At 50.4% G+C, this 24,234-nt stretch overlaps 8 protein-coding genes across 8 annotated transcripts; 1 reads left to right on the forward strand and 7 right to left on the reverse strand.

The window, feature by feature from the left end:
- Window positions 1-5: 5 nt before the first annotated feature.
- N7533_001203 (putative pectin methylesterase) lies at window positions 6-1,285 on the reverse strand (the record flags this gene model as incomplete). Its single annotated transcript, XM_057097853.1, has 2 exons — window positions 6-572; window positions 665-1,285. 2 exons carry the CDS (start codon window positions 1,283-1,285, stop codon window positions 6-8), a joined length of 1,188 nt encoding a protein of 395 aa, XP_056966346.1.
- A 963-nt stretch (window positions 1,286-2,248) lies between these two features.
- On the reverse strand, window positions 2,249-3,421 carry N7533_001204 (uncharacterized protein; the record flags this gene model as incomplete). The annotated part of the gene is made up of 1 exon (XM_057097854.1): window positions 2,249-3,421. One exon carries the CDS (start codon window positions 3,419-3,421, stop codon window positions 2,249-2,251), a length of 1,173 nt encoding a protein of 390 aa, XP_056966347.1.
- Window positions 3,422-3,473: 52 nt separating this feature from the next.
- N7533_001205 (Plasma membrane ATPase) lies at window positions 3,474-5,364 on the reverse strand (the record flags this gene model as incomplete). Its single annotated transcript, XM_057097855.1, has 2 exons — window positions 3,474-4,831; window positions 4,932-5,364. 2 exons carry the CDS (start codon window positions 5,362-5,364, stop codon window positions 3,474-3,476), a joined length of 1,791 nt encoding a protein of 596 aa, XP_056966348.1.
- An 11,067-nt stretch (window positions 5,365-16,431) lies between these two features.
- Window positions 16,432-17,581, reverse strand: N7533_001206 (MBL fold metallo-hydrolase; the record flags this gene model as incomplete). Its single annotated transcript, XM_057097856.1, has 3 exons — window positions 16,432-17,072; window positions 17,138-17,285; window positions 17,348-17,581. 3 exons carry the CDS (start codon window positions 17,579-17,581, stop codon window positions 16,432-16,434), a joined length of 1,023 nt encoding a protein of 340 aa, XP_056966349.1.
- Window positions 17,582-18,023: 442 nt separating this feature from the next.
- N7533_001207 (ABC1 kinase family protein) lies at window positions 18,024-20,049 on the forward strand (the record flags this gene model as incomplete). The annotated part of the gene is made up of 2 exons (XM_057097857.1): window positions 18,024-18,775; window positions 18,852-20,049. 2 exons carry the CDS (start codon window positions 18,024-18,026, stop codon window positions 20,047-20,049), a joined length of 1,950 nt encoding a protein of 649 aa, XP_056966350.1.
- A 548-nt stretch (window positions 20,050-20,597) lies between these two features.
- N7533_001208 (uncharacterized protein) lies at window positions 20,598-20,984 on the reverse strand (the record flags this gene model as incomplete). The annotated part of the gene is made up of 1 exon (XM_057097858.1): window positions 20,598-20,984. One exon carries the CDS (start codon window positions 20,982-20,984, stop codon window positions 20,598-20,600), a length of 387 nt encoding a protein of 128 aa, XP_056966351.1.
- A 320-nt stretch (window positions 20,985-21,304) lies between these two features.
- Window positions 21,305-22,852, reverse strand: N7533_001209 (GMC family oxidoreductase; the record flags this gene model as incomplete). The annotated part of the gene is made up of 1 exon (XM_057097859.1): window positions 21,305-22,852. One exon carries the CDS (start codon window positions 22,850-22,852, stop codon window positions 21,305-21,307), a length of 1,548 nt encoding a protein of 515 aa, XP_056966352.1.
- Window positions 22,853-22,863: 11 nt separating this feature from the next.
- On the reverse strand, window positions 22,864-23,238 carry N7533_001210 (uncharacterized protein; the record flags this gene model as incomplete). Its single annotated transcript, XM_057097860.1, has 1 exon — window positions 22,864-23,238. The coding sequence occupies one exon, from the start codon at window positions 23,236-23,238 to the stop codon at window positions 22,864-22,866; it is 375 nt and encodes a 124-aa protein (XP_056966353.1).
- Window positions 23,239-24,234: the final 996 nt, after the last annotated feature.

Below are 24,234 nucleotides of genomic sequence, written 5' to 3' on the forward strand. Positions count from 1 at the left end.
AGGCACTAAGACCGCACAACCTCCCAATCAATCCACTTAACATCCCCAAAAACACCCTCCTGATTCTGGAAAACCTTAGCAGGCTCACTATACGGCGCCCACCCCTTCCCATCAAGAACAGTCGTAACCACCCCCTCCACCCGCCCCGTCTCATTAAATCCCGGACCATAAGCCTTATACTCCGCCATGAGGGTAGTCCCATTCTCATACCGCGCCACACCACTAACAACCCAATCAATATACCCACTCGAATCAATACTCCCGTCCTCATACGAGCGCGCAAAGATAGACCGGTGCAGCGAATTCCACGGCCGACCCAACGCACACTCGCCCTTCATCGACGGCGCGATGGAAGAATTCGCCGCTTTGAGCGTCGAGTCTGCGATGTAGATGCCGTATTTGTTTTCAAAGGTCGTGTTTGTGCCTTTCCAGGCTGTAATGCCGCCGCCGCAGCCGCGGAGCTGGATCGTGCTTGATTGGATCCAGGCTGTGCCGAAGCCGTAGAGGAAGTCTGTTTGGCCGGCTAGGATTGATTTGTAGAAGTAGGCGTTTCCTAGTTTGCCGATGTAGACCTGTGGATGTTAGTTGTGGGTTACATAGCACTAGTACTAAGGACGTAGGTACTAGGGTGAAGTCTCGCAGAATAACTTGAGCTCAAACATACCGTATCCTGGTAAGAATAGAATCCACAATAGTAGAATCCCCCATTAGCCCGGCTGAAGCTAATAGCATGGGCCGGCCCATCCGAATACTCGGCCCAAGTATTCCTAAAATCAACATTATAAACCCTGAAATCCCGATTTCCAAAGGGCGTGTCGTCAGGCACGGCGAACCCTGTTGGTCCCGAACCGGTAATACTAGCATTCAGCGTCGGCGCAACGATCATCACGCTCGAGTAAACGTTATCCACAGATTGGCCTGTTGAATCTTTATTCGCGACGGCCCAGGTCAGCGTCACGCGGTTGCGGGAGGCATCTTTCGGGTTATTCGTCTGTCCCAGTAAAGTGATAGGTCCGGCCCGGGTGATGTTCACTTGTTCTTTGTAGGTGCCTGCGAGAAGAAGGATTGTTGCCGGGGTATTGTTGTCTGGCAAGGAAGTGATTGCCTCCTGGACGGTGGGGAAGTTTGCAATGCTGCTATTGCCGACTATTATTGTTCCTTTTGGGCAGTGGGTTCCGGCGCTACTTTGGCATTTCTCTCGGGTTGAGTAGGTGAGGGCTGCGGCGGTTGTTGGAGGTGTTTGGAAGAGTAGAGGGAGGAGGGGGAGGAGAGAGAGACCGAACATATTTGAACGAGGATCCCCTGGGAGTCTGTATGTATGCGTATGGGTATGATCTTGGTCAATTGTTCTGGTTTGGAGAATTGGAGGACTTTATAGAAGGCTATTCTCTCGCTCTTCTCCGGTTGGTACTAGCTTGTGTAGACATGGCCTCGTTTTTTAACTTCAACTTTTACTCAATGCAGAAGACGGAAAATCTTTTTGATCATGGCCAGGCGAGACTATGTCCCATAATGGGTTTTAGGCCCGAGGCTTAGATTGCATTGGCATGTTGGAGCCATTGTAGATTGGAAATTGTGTGAGATCTCCACTACTCACCCCGCGAAAATGGGGAAGCACGAAGCTTAGTGCTTCCCCCGCATGGTGGAAAATCTCGTCGGGAAATTGCTCGTTCGATTGGGGGACGGAGAATTGGGCGTCCACCTGTTAGAAGACGAGTGGGGTTGCAGGGGTGAGTGGAGGCGTGGAAGGATGTATAACAGAGGGGCAAAGGAGATGCTCTTGATTAAAGAGGAATTGCATTGATACTAAACTACAATAGCAAGAAAGCTTTTACCATTGATTTACAGTTGAGGAGCAGACGGCCATTAGAATTCCTTGTGATTAACAAGTACCACTATTAACGACATACATACACGTAGAGAAAGAAAACTTGAAACTCTAGCAACTCGAAAGAAACAAGCAAGAAGAGATCAAGGGGTAAATGGAACACACAAAAGTCTATAATACGAGGGTCGAAAGGAAAGAAAGAAAAAGACAGGGTATCCGCCCTTTTTTTTTCCCACGGTATGCATGTCCAGGATAGATGGCAAGCAAGCAAAAAGTTGCGTGGTATGTTGTAGCAAGGGGGGGTTTGTAGACAAAAGTAAAATTTAGGAAATTAATTGTGATCTCGGACCAGTATCGAGTTCAGAAAAGGAAAGATTTAGATTAAAGCAAGGCTCTGTTCCAAATAAGGAAGCGAAGCGCTTACTCGTCCTCCTCGATATCCTCGGCGCGGGCACCCAGGGTGTAACGGGACTTGCCGTCAGAGGAGTGCTCGTGCTCAATGGCCAGCTTGGACAGGTGAGCGATCATGTTCTCGATCTGGGTGTCGGCCTTGGAGCGGGTCTTGCGGCCAAGGTTGTCCAGAGCGGGGATGATGGTCAGGATGTAGTAGACAACGGCAATGATGACGGTGACACCGATGGAGTAGGCCCAGATGACAACAACAGTGACAATGTCGACATCGTTGTTGACGGAGAAGGTGGGGCCAGCGGGGTCAGAGGGGTGGGTGTCCTTCCAGTCAGGAGCCAACCAGCCGAAGACACAGAAGAGGGTAGCCAGGACATCGACGATGAAGATGGCAATGACCAACTGCCACGAGGGCCAGGTCTTACCACCACGGGTAACGAAGATCAACCAGTTCTCAGTCAGGGCAATCTCAAGGAAGAGAATCTCCTGGGGAGAGCCGAAGTTCTGGATGATACCACCGTTCGAAAGGAAGAGAGTACCACGGATGATCCAGGTGGCAGCAGCGAGCAGAACTCCGAGAACGATGGAGATAACCCAAATCTTAGGCAACTGCCACTCGACGGGGCGGGCCTCGAAGTGAGCGTTATCGTAAGCGACGGCAATGGTGGCAAGATCAGCGAACAGGGCGATGAAGACGATGAGGGAAGAGTCAACGGTCTCGTCAATGATGATCATGGAGGTAACCAGGTAGATCTCAAGGTGCAGGCACAGAGCGATACGGTACTGGATGTAGGCCTTCATACGCTGGAAAATTTGACGGGCCAGCTTGATGGCATCGACGATGGTGGACAGACCGGGGGCAAGGAAGACGATATCGGCGGCAGCCTGGGCAGCCTCAGTGGAACCCTCGACAGCGATACCACAGTCAGCCTTCTTCAGGGAGGGAGCATCGTTAACACCGTCACCAGTCATGGCAGTCAAGTGACCACGCTGTTGCAGCATCTCGACGACCTGGTACTTGTGCTCGGGGAAAACCTCAGCGAAACCATCAGCCTTCTCAACAAGCTCGTGCTGGGCAGAGCCGGCGAGACCACCGTGAATCAGGCGCTCGGAGTCGTAAACCTTGGTACCAAGAGCAAGCATCTTGCAGGTCTCCTTGGCAATAGCGATGGCGTCACCAGTAAGCATCTTGACGGAAAGACCCAGAACCTGAGCCTCGGCGATGGTGTGGGCAGTGTCCTCACGGGGGGGGATCGAACATGGGGTACATGCCCAGAAGCTGCCAGGGCTCGCCCTCCTTCATGACGGCGACACCCAGGGAACGGAAACCACGGCGAGCGAACTCAGTAGCCTTATCACGGTAGAGCTGAGCCTCCTCCTGGGAGCACTCGGACATGTTGAGGATAGCCTTGGGAGCACCCTTGGCACAGATGTAGCGGACACCGTCACAGGTACAGATGGTGGTAATGCGCTTGGAGACAGGGTCGAAAGGAGTGTACTTCTCGGTGATCCAGTTGCGGGCCAGGATCTCACGAGCCTTGGGGTAACGGCGGAGAGTAAGGATGGTGACCTTGTCAATGGGGTCCAGGTTCTTGACGTTGTGGGAAGAGGCAATAGCGGCAACGGCCATCATCCAGTTGACATCAACACCCTCAGCGACGTAGGGCTCACGGATGGACAGCTGGTTGGCGGTCAGGGTACCGGTCTTGTCAGAGCAAAGAATGTCGACACCAGCGAGGGACTCAATGGCAGTGAGCTTCTGGACGATAGCCTTCTGCTCGGCGAGGTAGGCGGCACCGACGGCGAGGGTGGTGGTGGTAACGACAGGCAGACCGACGGGGACACCGATAATGAGCAGAATCAGAGTGTAGTGGAGCAGGTTGTTGTCGGAGGACTCGGGGGTAGCGATCTTCAGGTGACGGAAGAAACCACCAATCCAGGCAGCGAGAATCCAGAACATGACGAGAACGAGCAGGGAGGTACCAATGTTGTCCATGACAGCCTTGAAGTGACCAGAGTCCTTGGCACCCTGAACGAGAGCAGCGGTCTTACCGACGAAGGACTGGCGGGCAGTAGCAGTGACGATACCGTAGGCCTTGCCGCGCTTGCAACCGGTGGTGTAGTAGCAGACGTCGGCCATGTACTTGTCGACGGCGAGAGACTCACCAGTGATGGCGGACTGATCGCAAGCAATGAGGGAGACACCGATGTGGGTCTCGTCACGCTCATCCTCATCTTCGTCCTCCTTCTCCTTAAGAGTGTCGTCGTTGGCGGTAGCGAGGTACTCCTTGTAGGTCTCGAAGTTCTCGGGCTTCTCGTAGTCACAGATCAGGCGAACATCAGCGGGGACGACAGTGCCCTCCTCAATGATGACGATATCACCGGTAACAAGCTCACGGGCGAGGATCTCCTCCTCCTGACCGTTGCGGATAACGATAGCACGCATAGCAATATCACCCTTAAGCGAAGCAACAACATCAGCGGCCTGCTTCTCCTGGTACCAACCGACCAGGGCGTTGAGAAGCAGAATACCACAGATGACACCAAGATCGATCCAGTCACGCAGACCAGCGGCGAGGAGGACAGCGAGTTCCATAACTAGAGGGAGAGAAAAGAGGACGCGTTAGAAAGGCATTGAACGCGTCGAATGGATGCAGCTAGAAGATAGCCGTGTCTGCGCATGCAGGGAAATACTCACCATACAGAATGGGGCCACGGAAGTAACCAATGAACTGAATGAAGATGTTGGTCTTCTCAGTCACCAGCTCGTTCCAACCACACTTCTTGCGGCGGGGTTCGATATCAGAGGAGGAGAGACCAGCACGGAGGTCAGTCTCGAGCCACTCCTCGGGGGCCTGCCAGCCCTCCTCAACACCATCACCCTGCTTGGCCCAGAACTTCCAGAAAGGAGGCTTCTTCTCGCCAGCAGCGCTCAGGGCACCGGCAGAAGAGGTAGAACCACGACGACCATCGCGAGCGGTGGAGATGTAGCGGTTCAGAGCAGAGTACTCATCGAGAGTGGCACCTCCGTCACCGGCCTCAGTAGCCTCCTTGGTGTGGCGCTCTCCATTCTCGACATCAACAGCATAGGAGATCCTCCGCTCGCTCGAGCTTGTCACGTTTGTCGCCATTGTTGTAATTGTTGCGGCTCACAAGCCAGGAAGACAAACACTTCAATGACTAGGTACCGAACGAGACGGAATAATCCTATGAAAAAAAAGAGAGAAAGGAAAGGTGGGTGAGCGAGAGGGAATGGGACTTTATAATACGGGGGGGGGGCGGACCAGCGAAAAAGCAGAGAGAGAGCCGGAGTGGGTGGAGATGTGGATTCCCTGTGACTGTGAGGGAAATACTAAAAAATTGAAAAGAAAAAGAAAAATCTGAAATTGGAGAGGAAAAATTGGAAAAAATTGAAAACGAAAAAATAAAGAAATAAAATCTGAAAGAGGAATGGCTTGGGTCCGTGTTGATGAAGTTCCACCAGAGCTTTGCTGGTCGCGTACCTGGTTGCTGGGGGGGGAAGTGATACTATGGTTGATACACACGATTACCGTATTTTACCATCATTTACCATCATTACTGCAAATACCGTGGTGAGTACACTGTAGCACGGCACCTCTGCCGAGTTATCGGTACGACTCATACTAGCTTGCCGAGTGCGGCCCAGCTGCTCTCGGCTTGACTATGCGCGATTTTCCTCTCACGAACAATTAGTTTGGAATCGGTTAACATGGTCATGAAAGCTATCATTATGGAAGCATTATTGTGTACACAAGGAAGATAAGACTGGCGCTGCATACTCGTAGTAAGATTCCACACAGTAGAGTAAATAGATGTATATGTCACGGTACTCGTATAGTATAGCATGCCGGACAAGGAATCTATGTACAGTAGCAAATATGTAAGTATCTCTATCTCTCTACTGTGACAATGAGAATCTCTACTTTACTACTGTAGTACTACTCTACTTTACGAGTACTAGTAGTAGTAGTCCTTACTACTACTAGTCATCGAGTCAACACTACCTGTACTCAAACCATCAACCTATTCGCAATTGTAGATGTCATGCTAAATCTCTGCTCCGTGCTACCCGATTGCCCGACAGGGGGCACCGCAAGCGGCGACAGCAACATGCCGCGTATTATTCATACCATACAATACAGGATAGAATACAGGATAGATACCATTAGGTCACTCTTTTGCTCATTCGCTCCTTCCAGCCTCTTCTTATCGACACATCCCGCTTCTCCAATTGATGGGCTATTGCCACATCCTCGCCCCAGCTGCCTCTTTGACTGTACAGACTCTCCTCGTGGGGGACACCACAGCGTCATTTAATTCTCCCTTTCTCACTGGTCATTCTCCCCTTCCCCCCCCAGCAGGGCCCCCCGCCCACTAACGCCATCTAGTCTCGGCATGCATCGAATCAATGTCCGCCCCAACGACAATGAGGTCATCCTTTTGCTGATCGCGTCCCTTCTAGCCCTGACCTGGTCCTGGCTCTCTCTATTACGGAGGACTCTTTACTCTCTGGCCCCCATCGCTCGGCGACTGCTCTGCTGGGTTAGTAGGGCTACCGTGATGTGATACACATGGTGGAACTTGGCCGAGGAACAACATTGAGCTTGAGAGACAGCGAAGCATCTGTCAATCCAATGTCAATCTGAACGTGAATTAACACCTTAGTTTCTGCGATGCTGATCACCGCGACCAGGGAATAATCCCGGTAGCAAGCTTTCCCGGGATACTCAATGCGTAGAAGGCGTCACGATCTCCAGGCGTTACTGGCACTGTCACCCTCCGCCATTGGACGATCCTAGCCACCAACTTCATTTGCAGGACGCACCCCGAGATTGATGGATCAATGGCGAGTCTTCGATTAGACACTGTACATACTGGAGTGCTCAAGCACCTACATCTACATTTCCCAGAGTACAGAGTGTACTTCGTACATAGACAGTACTTCTGCACATTCTTGGGAACACGTACGGGGTACCCCGTACTGAGGGCGAGGACTAGATCGGCCGGGATGTGATCCTGCTTCGCTTTCGTACGGACAAGTACAAAGTACCAATGGGAAAAACTTCACACTACATACTTCACACGACTAAGTCCAATCTATTACTGCATCTCCAATCTCCCGGCGCTTTCCGCGGTTGGCATCAATGGCCAATTGAGGGCGTTGGAACAGTAATAGTAATAGAAATGGTAATGGTATGGAATTGACTTGAAAGGAATTGAATTTTCACTTCCCCTGAACTCTCTCAATCCGTCGGTCGGTCAAGATGAACAACCCAGAACCAAAGGAGAAGCCCCATCCTCCTCCCCATCAAACAATTGAAGAAAGAGGGGCCCCGAGGGGCCCCGATCATCTCCCAAATTGAATCAAACCCCAGCGATATTACCCGTCTCTGTCTCTACGGCCTCACTTCCCCTTTCTCCAGTTCATTCCCCTCCAACCTATCAGGGCCTGGACCGCCTACAGTCGGTGGTTAAGAATAGAAGAAATCCGTACAAATGCCTACATCCACGTCCACGTCCACGTCCACGTCCACGCTCAGGCTCAGGCTCAAGCGGAAATTGAAAACTGAAATTAAAATTGCTATTGCTATGGAGTAACTCGCGTTCTTAACGCTTCGTCCCCCAATGACCCCGTGCAGTGCGATCATTCCGGGGCACTCCCGCTTTCTCTACGCCATATCCGTACGGTGATTCTCCTCTGATCCTTATGGACGTCAGCCAAGACCGGGCCGTGTCGAGGATGCCGTCTGGAGGATCCTGGTGGGCTGGTGGGATGGTGGGATGGGATGGGTTGGGATGGGGCACTCCAAGCTCCATAGGGGCAGTCGGGCGCATCGTCCTCTCCGAGTCTTTTCAAGTTGTCTTTACGAGGGCGGGTTGGAGGGTACGACGCTACGACGGGATAGGGAATGGCGTCGCATGACTGTAGCGTAGCGGACTGGAGTGGGGATAAGAGAAGGAGAAAAGACGCATTCGGGGAACGCGGTGCCACAGCTCTGTACGGAGTCCTACTGCTAGTATTGACTCCAATCATGGTTTGACTACTCCGTCGCATTACTATTAGGTGTGTGAAATATGCAGGCGGACCCTCCCAAGGATCTTGTCGTGTCTAGGGTTGCAGGAGTGGAGAGCTTCGATGGAGTCCCTAGGGCGCTTGTCGGGAGACTCGATGGTGTTTCACGCAATGGCCGACCTGCCTTGACCCGTGGAACTGCTCTATTGTCTTTCTTTGAGGCTGTTTCTACGGTTACTCGTGTTTCGTGGTTGTAGCAAGTAAATTGTTCTATCTAGGTTCAAGTTGATGTGTCTGGTATGCTGCTCACGATATACCTAGGTGCCTCCAATTCACATGAGGACTAGTAGAAGGCGGAGAATATAGTATCTGGCTGTCACTATGTATGTACTACATATCACTTACCCTCAGGGTTCTCCAATGGCAGCGCTTGCCACTCCCTCTTCACGTCACTCGCGTGGAAGGATCCGATTCAATTTTCAGCCTTGGGCGATCGCGCCGCTGATGTCGTCTGGGGGGAAAGCAAGGGCAAAAGAGGGCACAGACTCTGCAACAAAATGCCTCACAGCAATTCGATTGCCACTTGCTTTTGACCATGCGGTGAAGACCGAGAACGAGAACAATGGCTAGTACCATGACCATGGCCACCGCGGCGCGCGGAGAAATCTCGATCATATCGGACCAAGTGCGAGATTTTTCGCCTTGCTCCATAGTAAATTCTCTTACCCCAGTGGAGCCCCAGAGACCAGAGACACACGATCACCAGTGGCCGAACCGGCACGGCCATCCGCCCTGGGCGAATTTTGAATTTCCCTTCGTGGCGAGTGGAGACCGTGCGTGCGCGCAAGTCTTCTCGATGTTTTCTAGAAGGCTTCTACTGGCACCTGGGGTTCCGTGGTTGCAGGTGAAAGTATGGAGTAGGGTAAGTGAAAATTCTTTCGTATTTTATGCATGAATAACCGCAACCATGGTCTTTTCTCTGTGGTCTCTCTCGGGCCCTGGAATGTTTCTTGGTACTTCCCCCTCCCACCCCATAGGTGTAGGATACTCCGTACTCAGTACTGGCGCGACGATAAGACTGAAACTCTCACGTCATGGCCTTATCATGCCGTTTTCCGCCGACGCTTTTCCCAGGCTGGTCGCATTTGATCGGTTCGGGGTTAGTGGTGGTTGTGTATGGTATCAGCGTAAGAATGTGAACGGCCAGAAAGGAACGAAGTGCCTGGAATGGTTAGCTTCACAAGGGAACTTCCAGCCAATAGCGGCGCGGTAAATGAGCTTAGTCATGAAATGCCGATTCTGCCGATTCTGCCGATTCTGCCGCGCCGGGAAAAGCAGGAGGAAAGCCCTGCCGTGTCCTACAATACAATATGTACACATTATACTATAATAAAAGTGTGAGTAAATTAGATAGCACTACTATAGTATACACTATAGTAGACTACTAGTAAACACTGAGATACTCAGTATATCTCAACACTCAATGGCTACGGCATCACCATATTCCTACTCTGCTACTCCTACTACTCCGTACTCGTACACATGATGTGCAGCTGCTCACCGCACACCCGTGTACCTACAGTAGTGGGCTAGCGGATGGGGAAGTCCCCCCCAATTTCCTTCAATTTCCAGCAATCACACCCTCCCGAATGGACCCGCCATCTGAATCAAACCCTCACCGGGGCCCATTCCCCACTAGACGATCGCCCTGCCACATCGCCAATTTACCCTACCACTGTCCTTCTCGCGCCTGATCAGGATTAGTGTTTTTGAGGCATTTTATGCCTCTCTCCAACCCAATTCGAGACTAGAATAGCGTCTTTTCAGAGACCTCCGCGGACGGCTAGACCTTGCCAGTAGGGTAAGTACCAGTTGTCATATTACAACGTGCTTCCGCAGAAGAAATATACCCTCCGACTCCCACTGGCACACTCCTTCACTACCCACAGTATACCTAGGTATGCATTATACATTGCCATTGTCATGAACATAACCTTGGAACCATACTCCGTACAGGTATCTAAATAGCACAAGTACCCATCAAAAAGCCCGCTAGCATCAATTACAGTAGTACTATTCCCAAACTAAAACCACTAGACCCCCCTTCAACGTCCGCGCCAGGTTCGCCAAGAGATCTCAGCGTCCGTTCTCACGATTTCCCCCAGGTTCTTACCGGAGACTGTCGAGTCAAGTCGAATTAAATCCACGGGGAGCCTACGGGAAGCTTACAGGTGTCCGTATAGGTAACTAGTCGAACGGAGTATGCGTATAGACTTTCCCTGTCGTTCCCGCACCTGCATTAAGGTTCGCGAATGGGATTCTCCCGCGTTGCCGTGACTGGATGACTAGACTGCATTGATCCAATCGGCGGTGCATGCATGGCTGTTGAACTGCAAGAGTTCCCCGAATCGACTCTGTATGTATGTATGCACGCCCTGCTGCTCCTGCTGCAGGATGCAAGGAGATGAACGTGGCTAGCGGTCACCGGCTCGAGTCGGACAAGGAAAGGGAAGAAAATCGCGCGTTGGCGTTTTTTTCGCCTGCCTTTTTACCCGGTACTACTAGTAATAACTATAGTCAGACGGGGCGTTTGTATTGAGTGCATATTCCGTGCGGACTTATCTACACGGTAGATACAAGGGTACAGTGCGGACTTATCGTCATTTCTCCAATTCGGACGTAAGCAATCAAGTCTGTGCTTTCGCCCTGCTCTGACATTTTCGTAAGACAAAAAGGTAAAAAGGGATTTTCGCCGACTTCAACGCCGACTCCGACACCGAGGCCGTCTCAATGTAGCCCCATTTCTCGCCCCCCCCCTCTAGAGTGTCATTGGATCAAATTCAATCATTGGACTCGGTTCCCGGCACGCACGACATCATAGAGAGACCTGGAAAAAAAAACGCCTCGGCCGCAAGACAAATCAAAATAAGACTGGATCCTGTAAAAATTCTTGGAGAATGGGTCTACCTTAACGGAGAAACTGCCTCGGCGATTGTTCTCGAACCCTTTTTTTTTCGGTGTGGTCGGCCGGAATCCCGTCCAGGACTCGGGCTACGCGCGGCATCGCGGGAGTCGGCACCGCTTGACCTACCCGATAGTGCAGTGATGGATGGACCGTGTCGCAGTGTTGTGTCGCGTGGCATGTTTGGAACCCGCCCTTACTCTACTATTCTGCCCCTCCTTGTCTTTTTTGGTTCTGTCTCGCTGTCTCCATATCGCTACGATATGTTGTTGGTGCTGCTGGTCTCCATTCTGCCCTAGGGTTCAACGTCTACATAAATTTCTGACTGTCCAAGGCCGGGAAAATTATTCAGTACACAGTGCTTAGAAAAAAATCAATGCTGTTCAATTCAATGTGGATCTCTCGTCAATGTTCGCTTTATGGTGGTCAGCCCTATACTTCGTAATGGTTGGCCTTCCTCCCCGATACACTTCTCTATACAGAGTATTGGCGTGCTCTCTCTTGGCTGCGTCCAACCCATGCGCCGATCAGCGCTGCAAGTCCTCTGTACATCGTAAATCTCCAAACTACAGCATCCTATAATTTAAATTCAAATATCATCTCCCCTCACAACCCAGCACAAGCTGAATGCTTATCGGCAATCATACTATCAAACGGGTAAAAGTGCACCGAGCTCGGGTACCCAATTAGGAAATTCCCGCGGGGTTTTACTGCAACTAACCTCCTTCACCCAACCCAATCTCCGAATCTTAATCAGTAGCTGGACAGGAAACTCAATGCCGTAAAGCTACACCTCCATGCTGAGTCTAGAAGCAATGGGCCGTCCCGCCTGTAGCGAGTATAACCCGCTTCACTTTACCTCACCTGTTGCAGCATTGTAGGTTTAAACGTACTAGATTCTTACTCAAGGAGGGAGGTAGCGCGTGGAGCAAGCCAGACCGATGATGAAATCTGGACTCGACTTTTACCCCGGGGTCTGGAATGCACAGGCACAAGGTAAACTGCAAGTGTAGTTATTGGGGGCCAACCATGACGACATAGGTCAGGGGTAATTCTTCCGATCTGGGGGCAAAGGGGTGTGAAAGAGAAGCATACTCCGTACAGAGTACGAAAAAATACTAACAATAAACAAACTCGATCAAAACAAAACAAGAAACATCACGACGCGACGTGGAGCGAGCGAGACGAGACTAAACTAGAAAGGCCAGCATAATCAAAGACTTATTTACGATGCCACTCATGGTTGGTCGCGAGGCCCTGATCGACAGGAGAAAGCAGCAAAAGGAAAGACGGCGGCCCCCACTCCGCTCGCAACGGGCAAGGCACGAACTCTTTTTGCGGGTGCAGGCGTCCGATAGCGCATATCACTATTTAAAATTGGGATGGGGATGGGGGGTGCATTCGCGCACGAAACTGGTTTTTGACGGAGGGTCAATTTGTTTCCCATCCGGCCAATCATGCCCTTGTTTTGCATTTCGCGCGAGATCTTGATACATTGCTCCATGTGAAGCTTGCTCAAGGTATGTGCTTGTGCATGTTCATGTGTTATGCGGGTTTCTCCTAGCTTGTCGTGGAGAAATAGAGTCGCTGATCGACGCCTGTTTGGCTTGGGTGGTTGTGAACTGGGCAAGTTGGCCGAAGTTCAACTACATCATAGCTTGGTCTTTATGGCTGTACGATATATGTACTCCGTACAATGCAGTTGATGTAAATATGGGCTGTACTTATTGGACGGTGCGTGTGCGTTGGTTTAGAGAGGTCTTGGTCTTGGTTTTCTGTCCGGGGTGAAACCTGTACCAAGACTACTTACCGCTGCAATACGATTCTTCGCTGGTATTTAGACGCCGACTGTTTCTGTTTCTGTTTCTTTTTGTGCCTGAGACAGTGACGGTGAAGGTGCTGGTCTCGGATTTTGGATGAATCTCATCATCGTCGGGCCAAAGCCGCCGATCAAAGTCCACTGCTTCGGCGCCGCGATAATTCATGGGGACGACTGCGACGACGCTGCCAATGAACAGTGTTACTATCCGACTGCCTACCAGGCCCCGACATAATGAATCTAAAGATGGAAAGACGTGGCTGTGTCTATGAATAGCCGTTACCCGACGCAGATCGGCACTTGAAGGCATTGCCGACATCTTTGCCTCTATTTCGAGTCTCGTAGCCTATACTGCATATGCGCGATGTACTATCTCACAGCTTCTCGATGTATTGTAAGTATTTACGAAGTAGTGCCCTGTTATACACTGTACACCACTGTATGCGTTTATTTTGGCTGCGTTCAAAGACCGCAGTATGCCAAGCAAGACAAGGATGACTTGATCGACGTGTTGCCTATTCTTCTGGCAGACTTGAGGCTGTGCAAATACATGCTACAATACAGATAACAAGGAAGGGCTCGTACATATGATTCAATTGTATTACTGTTTCCAGAGACCCATATCAACGTCGCCCCGATACGCCCCATGTCTCTTCTCCAGGATCGACGTGCCAATCCCCATAGTCTGACGCCCAGAGTCATCAAATTCAATCAAGTTCCACCGCCAGTCTTGGCCGACTAAATCTCGGCGTCATTTGGATCCAATGGTGAGCGTATATTGCCCCAAGAAACTCCAAGACATGTGTTATGATCGACGGTTCCTTGCTCCTTATCGCACGTCCCAAACGGGGGATCTATCAATTTGAAAGTGCGGAGTAAACTAACGATGTAAACAAGTGGCACCGGGACTTGGCGGAAACTTGGGAATGTCAAGAAAATTAGAAACGGAATCAAAGTTAAAGATAAGAAGAGGATTATGTGCTATCCAGAGCATTTTGTGTACATAATATCCAATCACGCCGAGACTCATCTGACTTTGCCGCAGTACTACTCCATAAAGAAGTAACAATAGAGTGTACTATTGCATTGCATTGGCACTGACAATTACCACCTGACTCCAAGATCGACCCGAACATCGGCTTGAAAATCAAAATCACCCTTCTCCTGCACATCATCCCTCCGATCCATCCATTCCTTCCAGCCAATCTTTCCTTGGCGCCGCGCCAATGTCACTGCCCAGGTGCCAATGTATATTGTACTACACAACCCAGCCCCGATGATCTTCATTGCAGCATCTTAGCCACCACCCAAAACAAAACCTTGACAACCTTGGGGAGTCTTGGAACGAAGCATAATCCAATAAGGATTCTTTTTACGGATGAAACGTTCTCCCTTTGCCCCTCTACTCAATACTTGGCATCTTTCCCCCTTGATCGCCTAAAAATGAACACTTGAAGTACCGCCCCTCCCCCCTGAACTCCCCGCCAAGAGACCGCCGTGCATCCCTCCCGAATTATCGTCTTGGCAAACATTCACTTTCCTAGGCGCCCTCTGCGCTGTTACCCCCTTCCCTTTATCCCTCTAGGTGAATCCTCCGCGGACTCACTAGTCTACATATGTAGTACCTAGGTATAGCCAGATTACCCCCTCCGTGGCCATGCAATCGTGGGGTGGAGAGGGAGAAGGCCGAGCTGCCGAGATTCGGTGCAAGGGATGCCTTTCGATAATGCCTACTTGGCAGCGGTTTGCATGGTGATGGGTTTCCTTGGCGGGGGCTGTACACTGTATTGTGTAGCCTGTGGTGCATCGTGACAATTTTCAATTCGTACTTGGCTCCCTAGTTCTGCGTTGTAAGGTTCGAACTTCTTGGTGAGTGTTCCGGGGCTTGGACATGGGGCCTGGAGGTGTTTATGGTGATGTTGTTAGTAGGTTTGCTAGTCTGCCCAGGTGGCGGACGGGGCTGGCCGCCTCGTGTTGAGTGACTTGGCTTGGAGGTCTAATTTTGAAGTTCTTGCTGCACCTTGTATGCATAGTATCGGGTGATTTGGACGACTAACTCTGGAAGGTCGTAAATAGTTTTGAAGGTCGTCGAGCTGTTAGCCTTGGAAATTAGTGTTCATGGTGGGCGCATTGGTGCTGCTCTGAGTAGATCTGATAATTATTCACAAGTTTGTTCTGGTAAATACCATCGGAAGTAACTAATAGTAATTAGTACTACTAGAATCAAGTGACAGTGCACCGCGATTTTGCTCAACTTCAAGTTGTGGGCTGTACGACAAATTCAGAAATCCGTCATGGGACCGGCATAAGATCTCAAGCTGTAATTATAGATTTCACATTCTTTCTACTACAAGTATATTTACTAGGCACTGGCATTCGAATTATTAATATCTAGGTAGCAGATAGTATATCATGTGGAATTGAAGAGAGAAAAAAACTTTTCCTCCAATATTATCTACCTACTACCTATTAATGTGCTAGATATATATCTAGGTATTCTGGTGGTCTACTGGAATATTAGTATGTACTCAGGCTGTTACTAGTAGTATGGGAGGCGATCATCCCAACTTGAACTTCCAATGTTGAACTTCAAACGGAAGGTTGATCCATGAATATATATATTTGAATCCTTAAAAGATAGTCAAATCGAACCTTGAAGTTCAATTTGGGGGTTCGAGTTGAAGGTTGAAACATCAAGCAACTTGAAGTCCAAACTCAACCCTGGAACTCCTTGAACTTGAACAACTGCGGAAAGCTACTAACGGTATATCTTGCGGAAACGGTCTTCATGAAATACAGTATTTATCTGGGTATATAGCTATTTTAGAGTCACGGTTTTGTGACCCTTGAACTAGTACTAGTATTGGCCCATCTGTTAGAGGGAATTCAAGTTTCATTTAGAATAGAGGCAACTCATTTGGATTCATTTTACTCCCTGAATAGTAAGAAGCTATAGGGAAAACCATGAAGCACTTAATGAAGATTATCATTCTAGATTGAAACAAACAGCTATACCGCATCTACCTCACACCTACACCACGCCATGACTATAACCGCAAACATCAACATCCTCTCCCTTCCGTCTACCTAAGCATAATTGTGATCGTGGAACAAGAACGCAGCAAGGATCAAATGATGTCAGATATGAAGAGAGAGAAAAGAAAAGAAATATTGGCCGACCGATAGTGAAACAGCCCCTAGATAGAATGCTGAGTTGCCCTGAGCAACAGGTGCCATGCCACTTCACATCAGTCCCTTCATACCCACGTGGAACCATGAAAATGTAAGGAGTATCAAGATCCGGTCTCAAGTCCTCAGCTGATACAGTCTGCACATATGTATGTGCAGCCAGGATTGAACAGTACCTCATTGTACGGTAATGTCTAGAAGATAATCTTTGTCCCCACTGTGCAAGGAACCATGGTGCCGGGCATAGCCTTCTCGATGGCAAATTTCGCCCGCCAGCCTGTGCAGTGCCCTGGCATGAGAACTGCAGGGTCCAGTCGTTTCAGATCGGCCACTGTACTCTGTACCTGCGCGGGCTCGCTCATGGAGAGATGGTACCCGCCCACGACGCAGTGGAGTGGTACGCCGCCGCCGAGTTGGACTGCGTTCTTGGTCGTGTTTACTACGCCAGCATGGCTGCAGCCGGTGAATACAACGAGTCCTTTGCCTTTGAGGTTGCATGCGAGGAAGCGCTCATCGGCGATGAGTTCGTCCGAGAACCAGTCTTTCTCTTCTGGGTCGTAGCGGACTGCGTTCCGGAGGCCGGTCTCGTAGGGGGTGACTCGTGGAACCTCGCCCGAGACGAGGAAGAAATCGTCGAGTACGGTGTGAGGTTCGTCATGTTTTTGTAGCACCGCGCCGCTGTTTTGAATTTCTTCAAAAGTTGGGTCGGCCTCGAGGGAGATGATGGTATCCGGTAGAGAAAATCCTCGGTAGGCGGGTCGGTCTGGGTGTACGTCCACGACAAGGTCGTCCGAGCGGGCTTCTCTGATCATTTTAATTGCTCGTAAAAGACCACCTGTACTTGATATTAGTTCAATGACCGTGCAGTAGCATATTCCAGCATATAGATCCAGAACCAACCGGAGTGATCTCGATGCCAATGCGAGAGTTGGATAACTTCGATGGAGGAGAGATTGGGACGGAGCCGGTTGACATTTCTCTCCCAGACATCTTCCTCCGGACCAACATCGAAAAGAACCGAGTGTTTCTGGTCACCCTTTGTAGCTGTCTGTCTTGTGTCAGTTTGATGATTCCTCGCGCAGCGGGAGTTGGGGAGTTGCATAATCTAACCACTAATATAGACAGACCATGTGCAGAGCAGCATATATCTTCCATTCGTAATTCCTTGGATGCGCCACCTCTATCGGTCACATTGTTATCAGCTTTCATAGCGATTTGTCCCAGGTTTCCCATGATCTGAACAGTATCCGGGGCTGGAGGGGACATCGGATCCAGCTCATTGTCAACAATCACAATTGCCTCGAGAGAGTCAACCTCTTGGAGATTCAAATTCAACTCGTCCATGATGAAGTTAAAGTATGGCAATGGCAATGGAAAGATGACTACCTAGGTAGGATTAGTGTTGAGGGGAGATGGAGTTCATGTGGGGTGTCTATGTGTATATAGCCCCCACGAAGGGCAACGCGTGTCACAGCGTGGAGTGCGAGCCCTGGAGGCTGACGTGAGATAGAATGGTAGGTCCTGGAAGCTAAGCCCAGAAGCTTGAATCAACAATAGCCCGAAATAGGCAGAGTAGTTTAGGTGTGGGAGAGAGAGTAAGAGTAAGAGCAAGTACTGTCGGTCCGCGGAGTTCGGACAAAGGTAGTGACGGAAGTCAATCTTATCTCCGGCTCCGGTTTGCGATTCCTTCCTTTGACTTCACTTCACTTCTTCCTTATATTTGTCACACGACCTCTCCTCCTCCCTTCTCCCCCTCCTCCTCAGATATGCGTTGATTGTCTGTACAATGGCGCACGCCACACTCCTCCGCTCGTTGCGGCCAACTGTCGTATCACGTCTCCCCCAACCCCGCTGCCAGTCGCTTCCCCGATATGTCCACGCAGGCAGCTATCAGCCCTTTGTTCCACCATCACCCGCATCCCTGGGCAAGCCAACAGCAGCTAAAGAATATAAACGGACTCGAAAATGGCTGCGACGGCTATTCTATGCATCTCTTACGGCCGGTATCATCTACGGCGTCGACAGCCAGTTCTACGCCTCCTCTCTAACTCGAACCGCCCGGACCTTTTCGCTCGGCCTTCTCGTCGCTCTTGATTACAAGATTAATTTCAGACCGAATCCCCCACTGGCAAAATCCATTAATTCGGTGCATGGCCGGAACGCCGAGCGCCTATCCGATCTCTTACGTCACAATGGTGGGCTCTACCTAAAGATGGGTCAAGCGATCGCGATGCAATCGGCCATCTTACCGCCCGAGTTCCAGCACATGTTCTCTCGCATGTTCGACGATGCGCCACAAAATGACTGGAAAGAGGTGGAAAAGGTCATTCGCGAGGATTTCGGCAAGTCCCCCGAAGAGGTCTTTGGCATCTCTTTCACCGGAGAACCGGGTAAAGGTGTGATGGAGCGCAAGGCCCGTGCCAGTGCCAGTGTCGCTCAGGTGCACTGGGCTCGTCTGCAGGATGGTCGGGAGGTTGCCATTAAGATCCAGAAACGGGAGATTGCCCAGCAACTGGCATGGGACCTGTTCGCTTTCAAGTGAGTGTTGCCTTCGAAAGGAAGACGGGGGAGCCGACGGGAGAGTTTCCGAACTAGCGCTAACTTCCCTTGATAGAACCGTGACTTGGATCTACAGCAAATTATTCGATATCCCCTTCTACAGCTTGGTACCTTATATCAGCGAGCGATTGTCCCTCGAGACCGACTTTCTCAACGAAGCCGATAATTCAGAGCAGATGGCGCGGCTCGTTGCCGGAGAACCCCGCTTACGGGACCGTGTCTACATCCCAAAGGTGTTCCGTGAGCTAAGCTCACACCGAGTCATGACTGCTGAATGGATTGAAGGCGTACGACTTTGGGACAAAGATGCGATCACTCGCTCATGGCGTGGCGGTTGGCGCGAGGGTAGTCCTGGCTGTCATGGAACACCAATGGATCCTCCAGCAAGCGCTATCCCTATGGATCCCCGGCTGTCAAAGGTCAAACCGGAGCGCAATCACTGGCGAGGCCAGAACAACCGCGGTGGACTGGGGCTATCCCTCAAGGATGTGATGACGACCATGGTTGACCTGTTCTCTGCGCAAATGTTCCTTTGGGGACTAGTTCACTGTGATCCGCACCCAGGCAATATTTTCATCCGTCGAAAGCCATCTGGTCAACCGGAGCTGGTTCTCATTGACCACGGCTTGTACATTCATATGGACCCTGATTTCCGACACCAGTACGCACGCCTCTGGAAGGCCATGCTCACCTTCGATAATGATACCCTGGGCGAGATTGTCCAGAAATGGGGTATCAAAAACACTGATGTCTTCGCCTCGGCAACTCTGATGCGCCCATACCGCGGCGGTGATCTGTCGACCCAGCGCGGGCTGGAGGGATTGGGCAAGGCTGAACGAGCTCAGCGTTCCTATGAGATGCAGCAGGCTGCACGCAAAGCTGTTCGTGACATTCTTGGCGACGAGACAAAATGGCCACAGGAGTTGATCTTCATCGGTCGCAATCTGCGCATCGTACAGGGGAACAACCAGTTCCTTGGCTCACCCGTCAATCGTGTCAAGATTACCGGAATATGGGCCTCGCGGGCACTGGCCGAATCTCCAGATCTACCTCTACCAGAGAAGATCCGCAATCTAGGCCGACATATGGTCTTCCGCTTTGTCTTGTTTACGAGTGACATCTTCTTCTGGTTCACTAAGATCCGACAGTTCTTGCATCTTGGTGGGGGAATGGAAGATGCCATCGAGGCCCAAATGCAAGGCATGGCCAAGGACATGGGGGTCGACCTGAACCAGAACATCTTTGAAGGATGAGCATTCCCTTTTTTTTTCAAACCCCACCTCCCACCTCTCACTCTAATCTTTTACCCATTACCTCTCAACCTTCATATCTTATATTTTATCTTTTACCTCTCGGCGAGATATGAATTTCGCGTGGCCTGACTAGGCCCTTGTGGCTGGCCTCCCTTGCTATTTCGGCCTTTGGCTATGCGTCCTTGAATAGACTCACACTGGTTAATTGCCTGGGAAGAGTGTACTATAAGAAAAGAACTCGCTTTTTAGAGGATAGAAAAATCTCCAATGTTTTACCTCGCAGAGATATGACAATATCACAAGTTTTAGTACATTAGGTTCTCCGATCAATCGGGATCTCCAGGTTGTTCGACCCTTCACTTCAGCCACAACTGCCATACACATCGAGCCCACTCCTAAGTACATCCTGATATCGCTCTTCCTCATAACTATTCCTATCCCCATCAACAAGCACCTCATTTAACCACCCACATCTAGCAAGATATGCAGCCCCAGTATCCGCCCAGATCCGATACTCACAAACCTTCACCTCCACATGGCCATCCCCATCACCACCCCCCCTCCACCACAAGACCAACCCGATAAATAAAAGTCTCATCCCAAACCTGCTCGGTGCCTTTCCAACAAAACCTGCCCTGCCCCCTCAAAACAACCGCCTGAGCAGTGCCATCCACCACCCAGCCTCCTTCATCTTCAAACCTCATTTCCTCAATCGAGAGCGTTTCGCCCAGCAACTCGAAGTAACGCACCACTCCCTCTGCACCGGTGAATCGGCGGCCCAGGAACGGGGCTAGTTGTGGCAGTCCGTGCTCATATATCAGAGGGACTTGGGATGTGGTGAATGATTGTAAGATTTTGGTCGTTGAGAGAGGTGTGGTTTTTAGGGCTTGGAGGAAGGTGATGACGGCATCTGTCAGGGCTTTTCTTGATGCCATCACTCAAAGTTGTATTTTTCGTTGATGTATTTGCTTGAGCTTTTGTCTTGGCTGTTTTGGAATAGACCTCCAACTTAAATATGGAGTTAGTTGGGTGAGGGAGTCGCAATCCCCAAGTGGTTCTAACTCGAAGTTGATATTGGAGATCGACGTCACCGGTTACATCCAATGGATGGTTATACGTTACAACCGTCATGATTCCCCACAGAACAGGGCGTTTGCGGGGATTTTTATATCACATGATAAAGTATTGTTAAATATTGGAGATCAATTGGATTGCTCCCCTTGACTCGACTTATTATTTTATCAAGTGGCCAATTCTAATGGGATTGATATGCAAATAATAAGCCATCATTAGTTGCACGACTCACAGATATGCCCTGATCTGCCTTGATTATATCTGATATTCGCTCGGCAGACGCATAAAGACTACTCATAGGATGTCCGCCGAGCAGGACCGGATGCGTGGAGGCGTCGACCACCCTCACATTGGCGGTCCCATACACCCTCATGTGTGCATCCACCACACCACCCTGGGACCGAGGCATCATCGCCGACGTTCCAACAACATGAGGAGATGGTATATCTAACGTCGCTCTTAGTAAATAAAGAAAGATCGTCTTGTTGAGTGCATGCAAAAAGAAGGTGGTACACTTACAGCTGCGACTCAACCATTTCCACCAGATCTCATCGGAGGCATCGGCCGGGACTTCAGACAATCCGGGCACGGATTCTGTGAGATTGAAAGCCTTCTGGCGGTGAAGTATAGATCGCGAAGCCTTGGCCATAGCCACATGAATGGTCCTGTCCCATTCCAAGGTCCCATGACGAGGGCGCACCGCTGGTGGCTCCATCGGGTCGGCGGAAGATATATGCGTATTTCCGCGGGAGAAGGGTACTTCATTGAGGAAATTCACCTGTATGGTATTTGGGGCTTCAGTATTGACGCGGAACAGGAACTCCGCCACCGGGATTCGTTCCTGAAAAAGGAGACGGTGCTGGGTTTCGTATAGTCTCTGGATTGCAGTCATGTTCAGCGCCCCGTCGCTCTCTTGCATGATGCTATGAGAATATTCAGGGATCCTCTCCCATAAATTCCGTTCTAAATTGAGAGAGAGATTCGAGGTGAAAAGATCCGATATCGTGGTATAGGCGACGGGACTAGGACCGGTGATAGGACTCTCGCTGGACATGGTGACGAAGCCACTCATCCGATCCTGGAGATTCTCTCCCACCCCTGGCAAATCCACCTGAACAGGGATCTGGAATTGCTGCAGGATGCGCGGATTTCCAATACCCGATCTCTCGAGAAGAGCCGGGGTCTGAATGGCACCGCCTGCGATGATGACCTCTCTTTTCGCGCGTATAGACATCATCGTGTCACCGACTCTCATCTCAACTCCAGCGGCGATGATGGGCTCGAGTTGGTTTGCATGCCAGGTAATTCTAGTCGCAAAGGTGTCCAGCTGCACATGCAAGTTGGTTCGATTTTCAAATGGCCAATAGTACCCCTCCGCGGCATCCCATCGAATTTGCTGGATTTCATCAATAGTTGAAGGATAGATTCCCAGCCCCCGTGGATGACCTGAATTAAGATCATAGTCTGTATTAGGCCCGGTCAAATTCCATGTGGTATTCAATACCAGCGCAAGGTCTGTTTCTTGTGGACGGGTCCAGTTGAGAAAACCCAGATGGAGCGGGCCCTGCGTGCCATGGAAGGCTGGCTGGTATAACGCAGCGACATTCGGCTCCTGGGTGATATTTTCACTTTTCAGGAAATAGGGGAACAGCGATTCCCACGTCCAACCAGGGCTTCCCATGGTCTCCCATAGATCCACCTCGTCGGGACGTGGACGAAGGTATACCATGCCTGGCCTTGTTAAATGGCATGACGGTGACAAGGCGGAGTGGTGGACATACCATTAATTGAACTGGAACCTCCCAAGCAACGACCTGCATGAATGGCAGAGTTGGTTCCTCCCCACTGTGGTCCTGTCGTTTTGTAGGCCCAGTCAATGGCTGTATTCACAGCAGCAAATGGCCGACTCGGATCTGTCACGTTGGGGTTATATCTCACAGATCCACCAGCCTCGATTATCAGAACTGAGAGGCTGGGATCCTCAGAGAGCCGGTTGGCGACGACCAGCCCTGCGGTGCCTCCGCCTACAATGATATAGTCATACTCAGTCCCGTCGAGAACGGCATCGGCGACTTTGGAGCCCACCAAAAGTACGGCAAGGAGGAGTAGTCGCATCAAGGCTCATGCAATTCACAAGGATAGTAACTTCTACACTCCTCTGATGGGTGACCATTGAGTTTAATACATATACCCAGGTACGCCCTACGGATATCACCATGGGAGACGGAATGCAATACTCCTGCAGGATTTCAATATTTCCGGCGCAGGCGTCGTGTCAGCGTCACACGAGAGGAGAAAAAATATGTACATATGCATTCCAAGGTTCGGGTTTGTTATGGCTATCGAACATCATGATATCGCTTGTACCTACTAGGTATGACACTCACCGCGTCTCTGACATAGCGCATTGAAGAAAAAGAGGTACTTGGACAAGTTCAAAGTGGCTTTACCAAGTAGTACAATATCGCGTATACCCCCCGCTTCAACTTGAAGTTTATACCACACCGCCGCTATTTGACAACTTGAAAAGGCCCTCAGGCTAGAAGGAGCACTTACTAGCCCTGGAGTACTACCTAATCCCTCAATGTGACCTCAGGAGCTTAGAAATGTTTCAAGGTGTTTATTCAAAGACTTCAAGAGTCGAACACTCCAAGCCCAACTGGGCGGCGACGGCCGGCCTGCCTGAGCCCTGGAAAAGGATTGAATATTATGTCTTTAAACATGTCGTTCGTTTCCATTTGACTTCTTTTACTCAGAACCTTGGAATTGAGGAAAACATATTCCTTCGTAATAGGTCGCTCAATGTATCCACTGAGGACTGAAACCCTCCACCGTCTCGACTTCACGTACTGATTTCGCCATCGTCGCCAGCCTGTCCATTCATCATTCTCCCCGGACCACCTCGAAATCCCAGCCAAACTCCGTTCCGGCGTGAACAGCCTTGAATCAAGGGCAGAAAACCACAAGTTATGGGAAAAAGTGGGAAGGATAAAAAAAAGGAAACAAAAGTTGAGGGAAAGGGCCTAGCTAGACCCCAAAGAAACGCAGTAAATCAAATCAAATCAAGAAAAAGAAACACCGAGCCCCAGTACAATGATACATTTCTCTTTT

This window comes from Penicillium manginii (assembly GCF_028828005.1).
Source record: "Penicillium manginii strain IBT 31320 chromosome Unknown utg000001l:1.0-3466041.0:1.0-3467806.0, whole genome shotgun sequence".
NCBI lineage: Eukaryota > Fungi > Ascomycota > Eurotiomycetes > Eurotiales > Aspergillaceae > Penicillium > Penicillium manginii.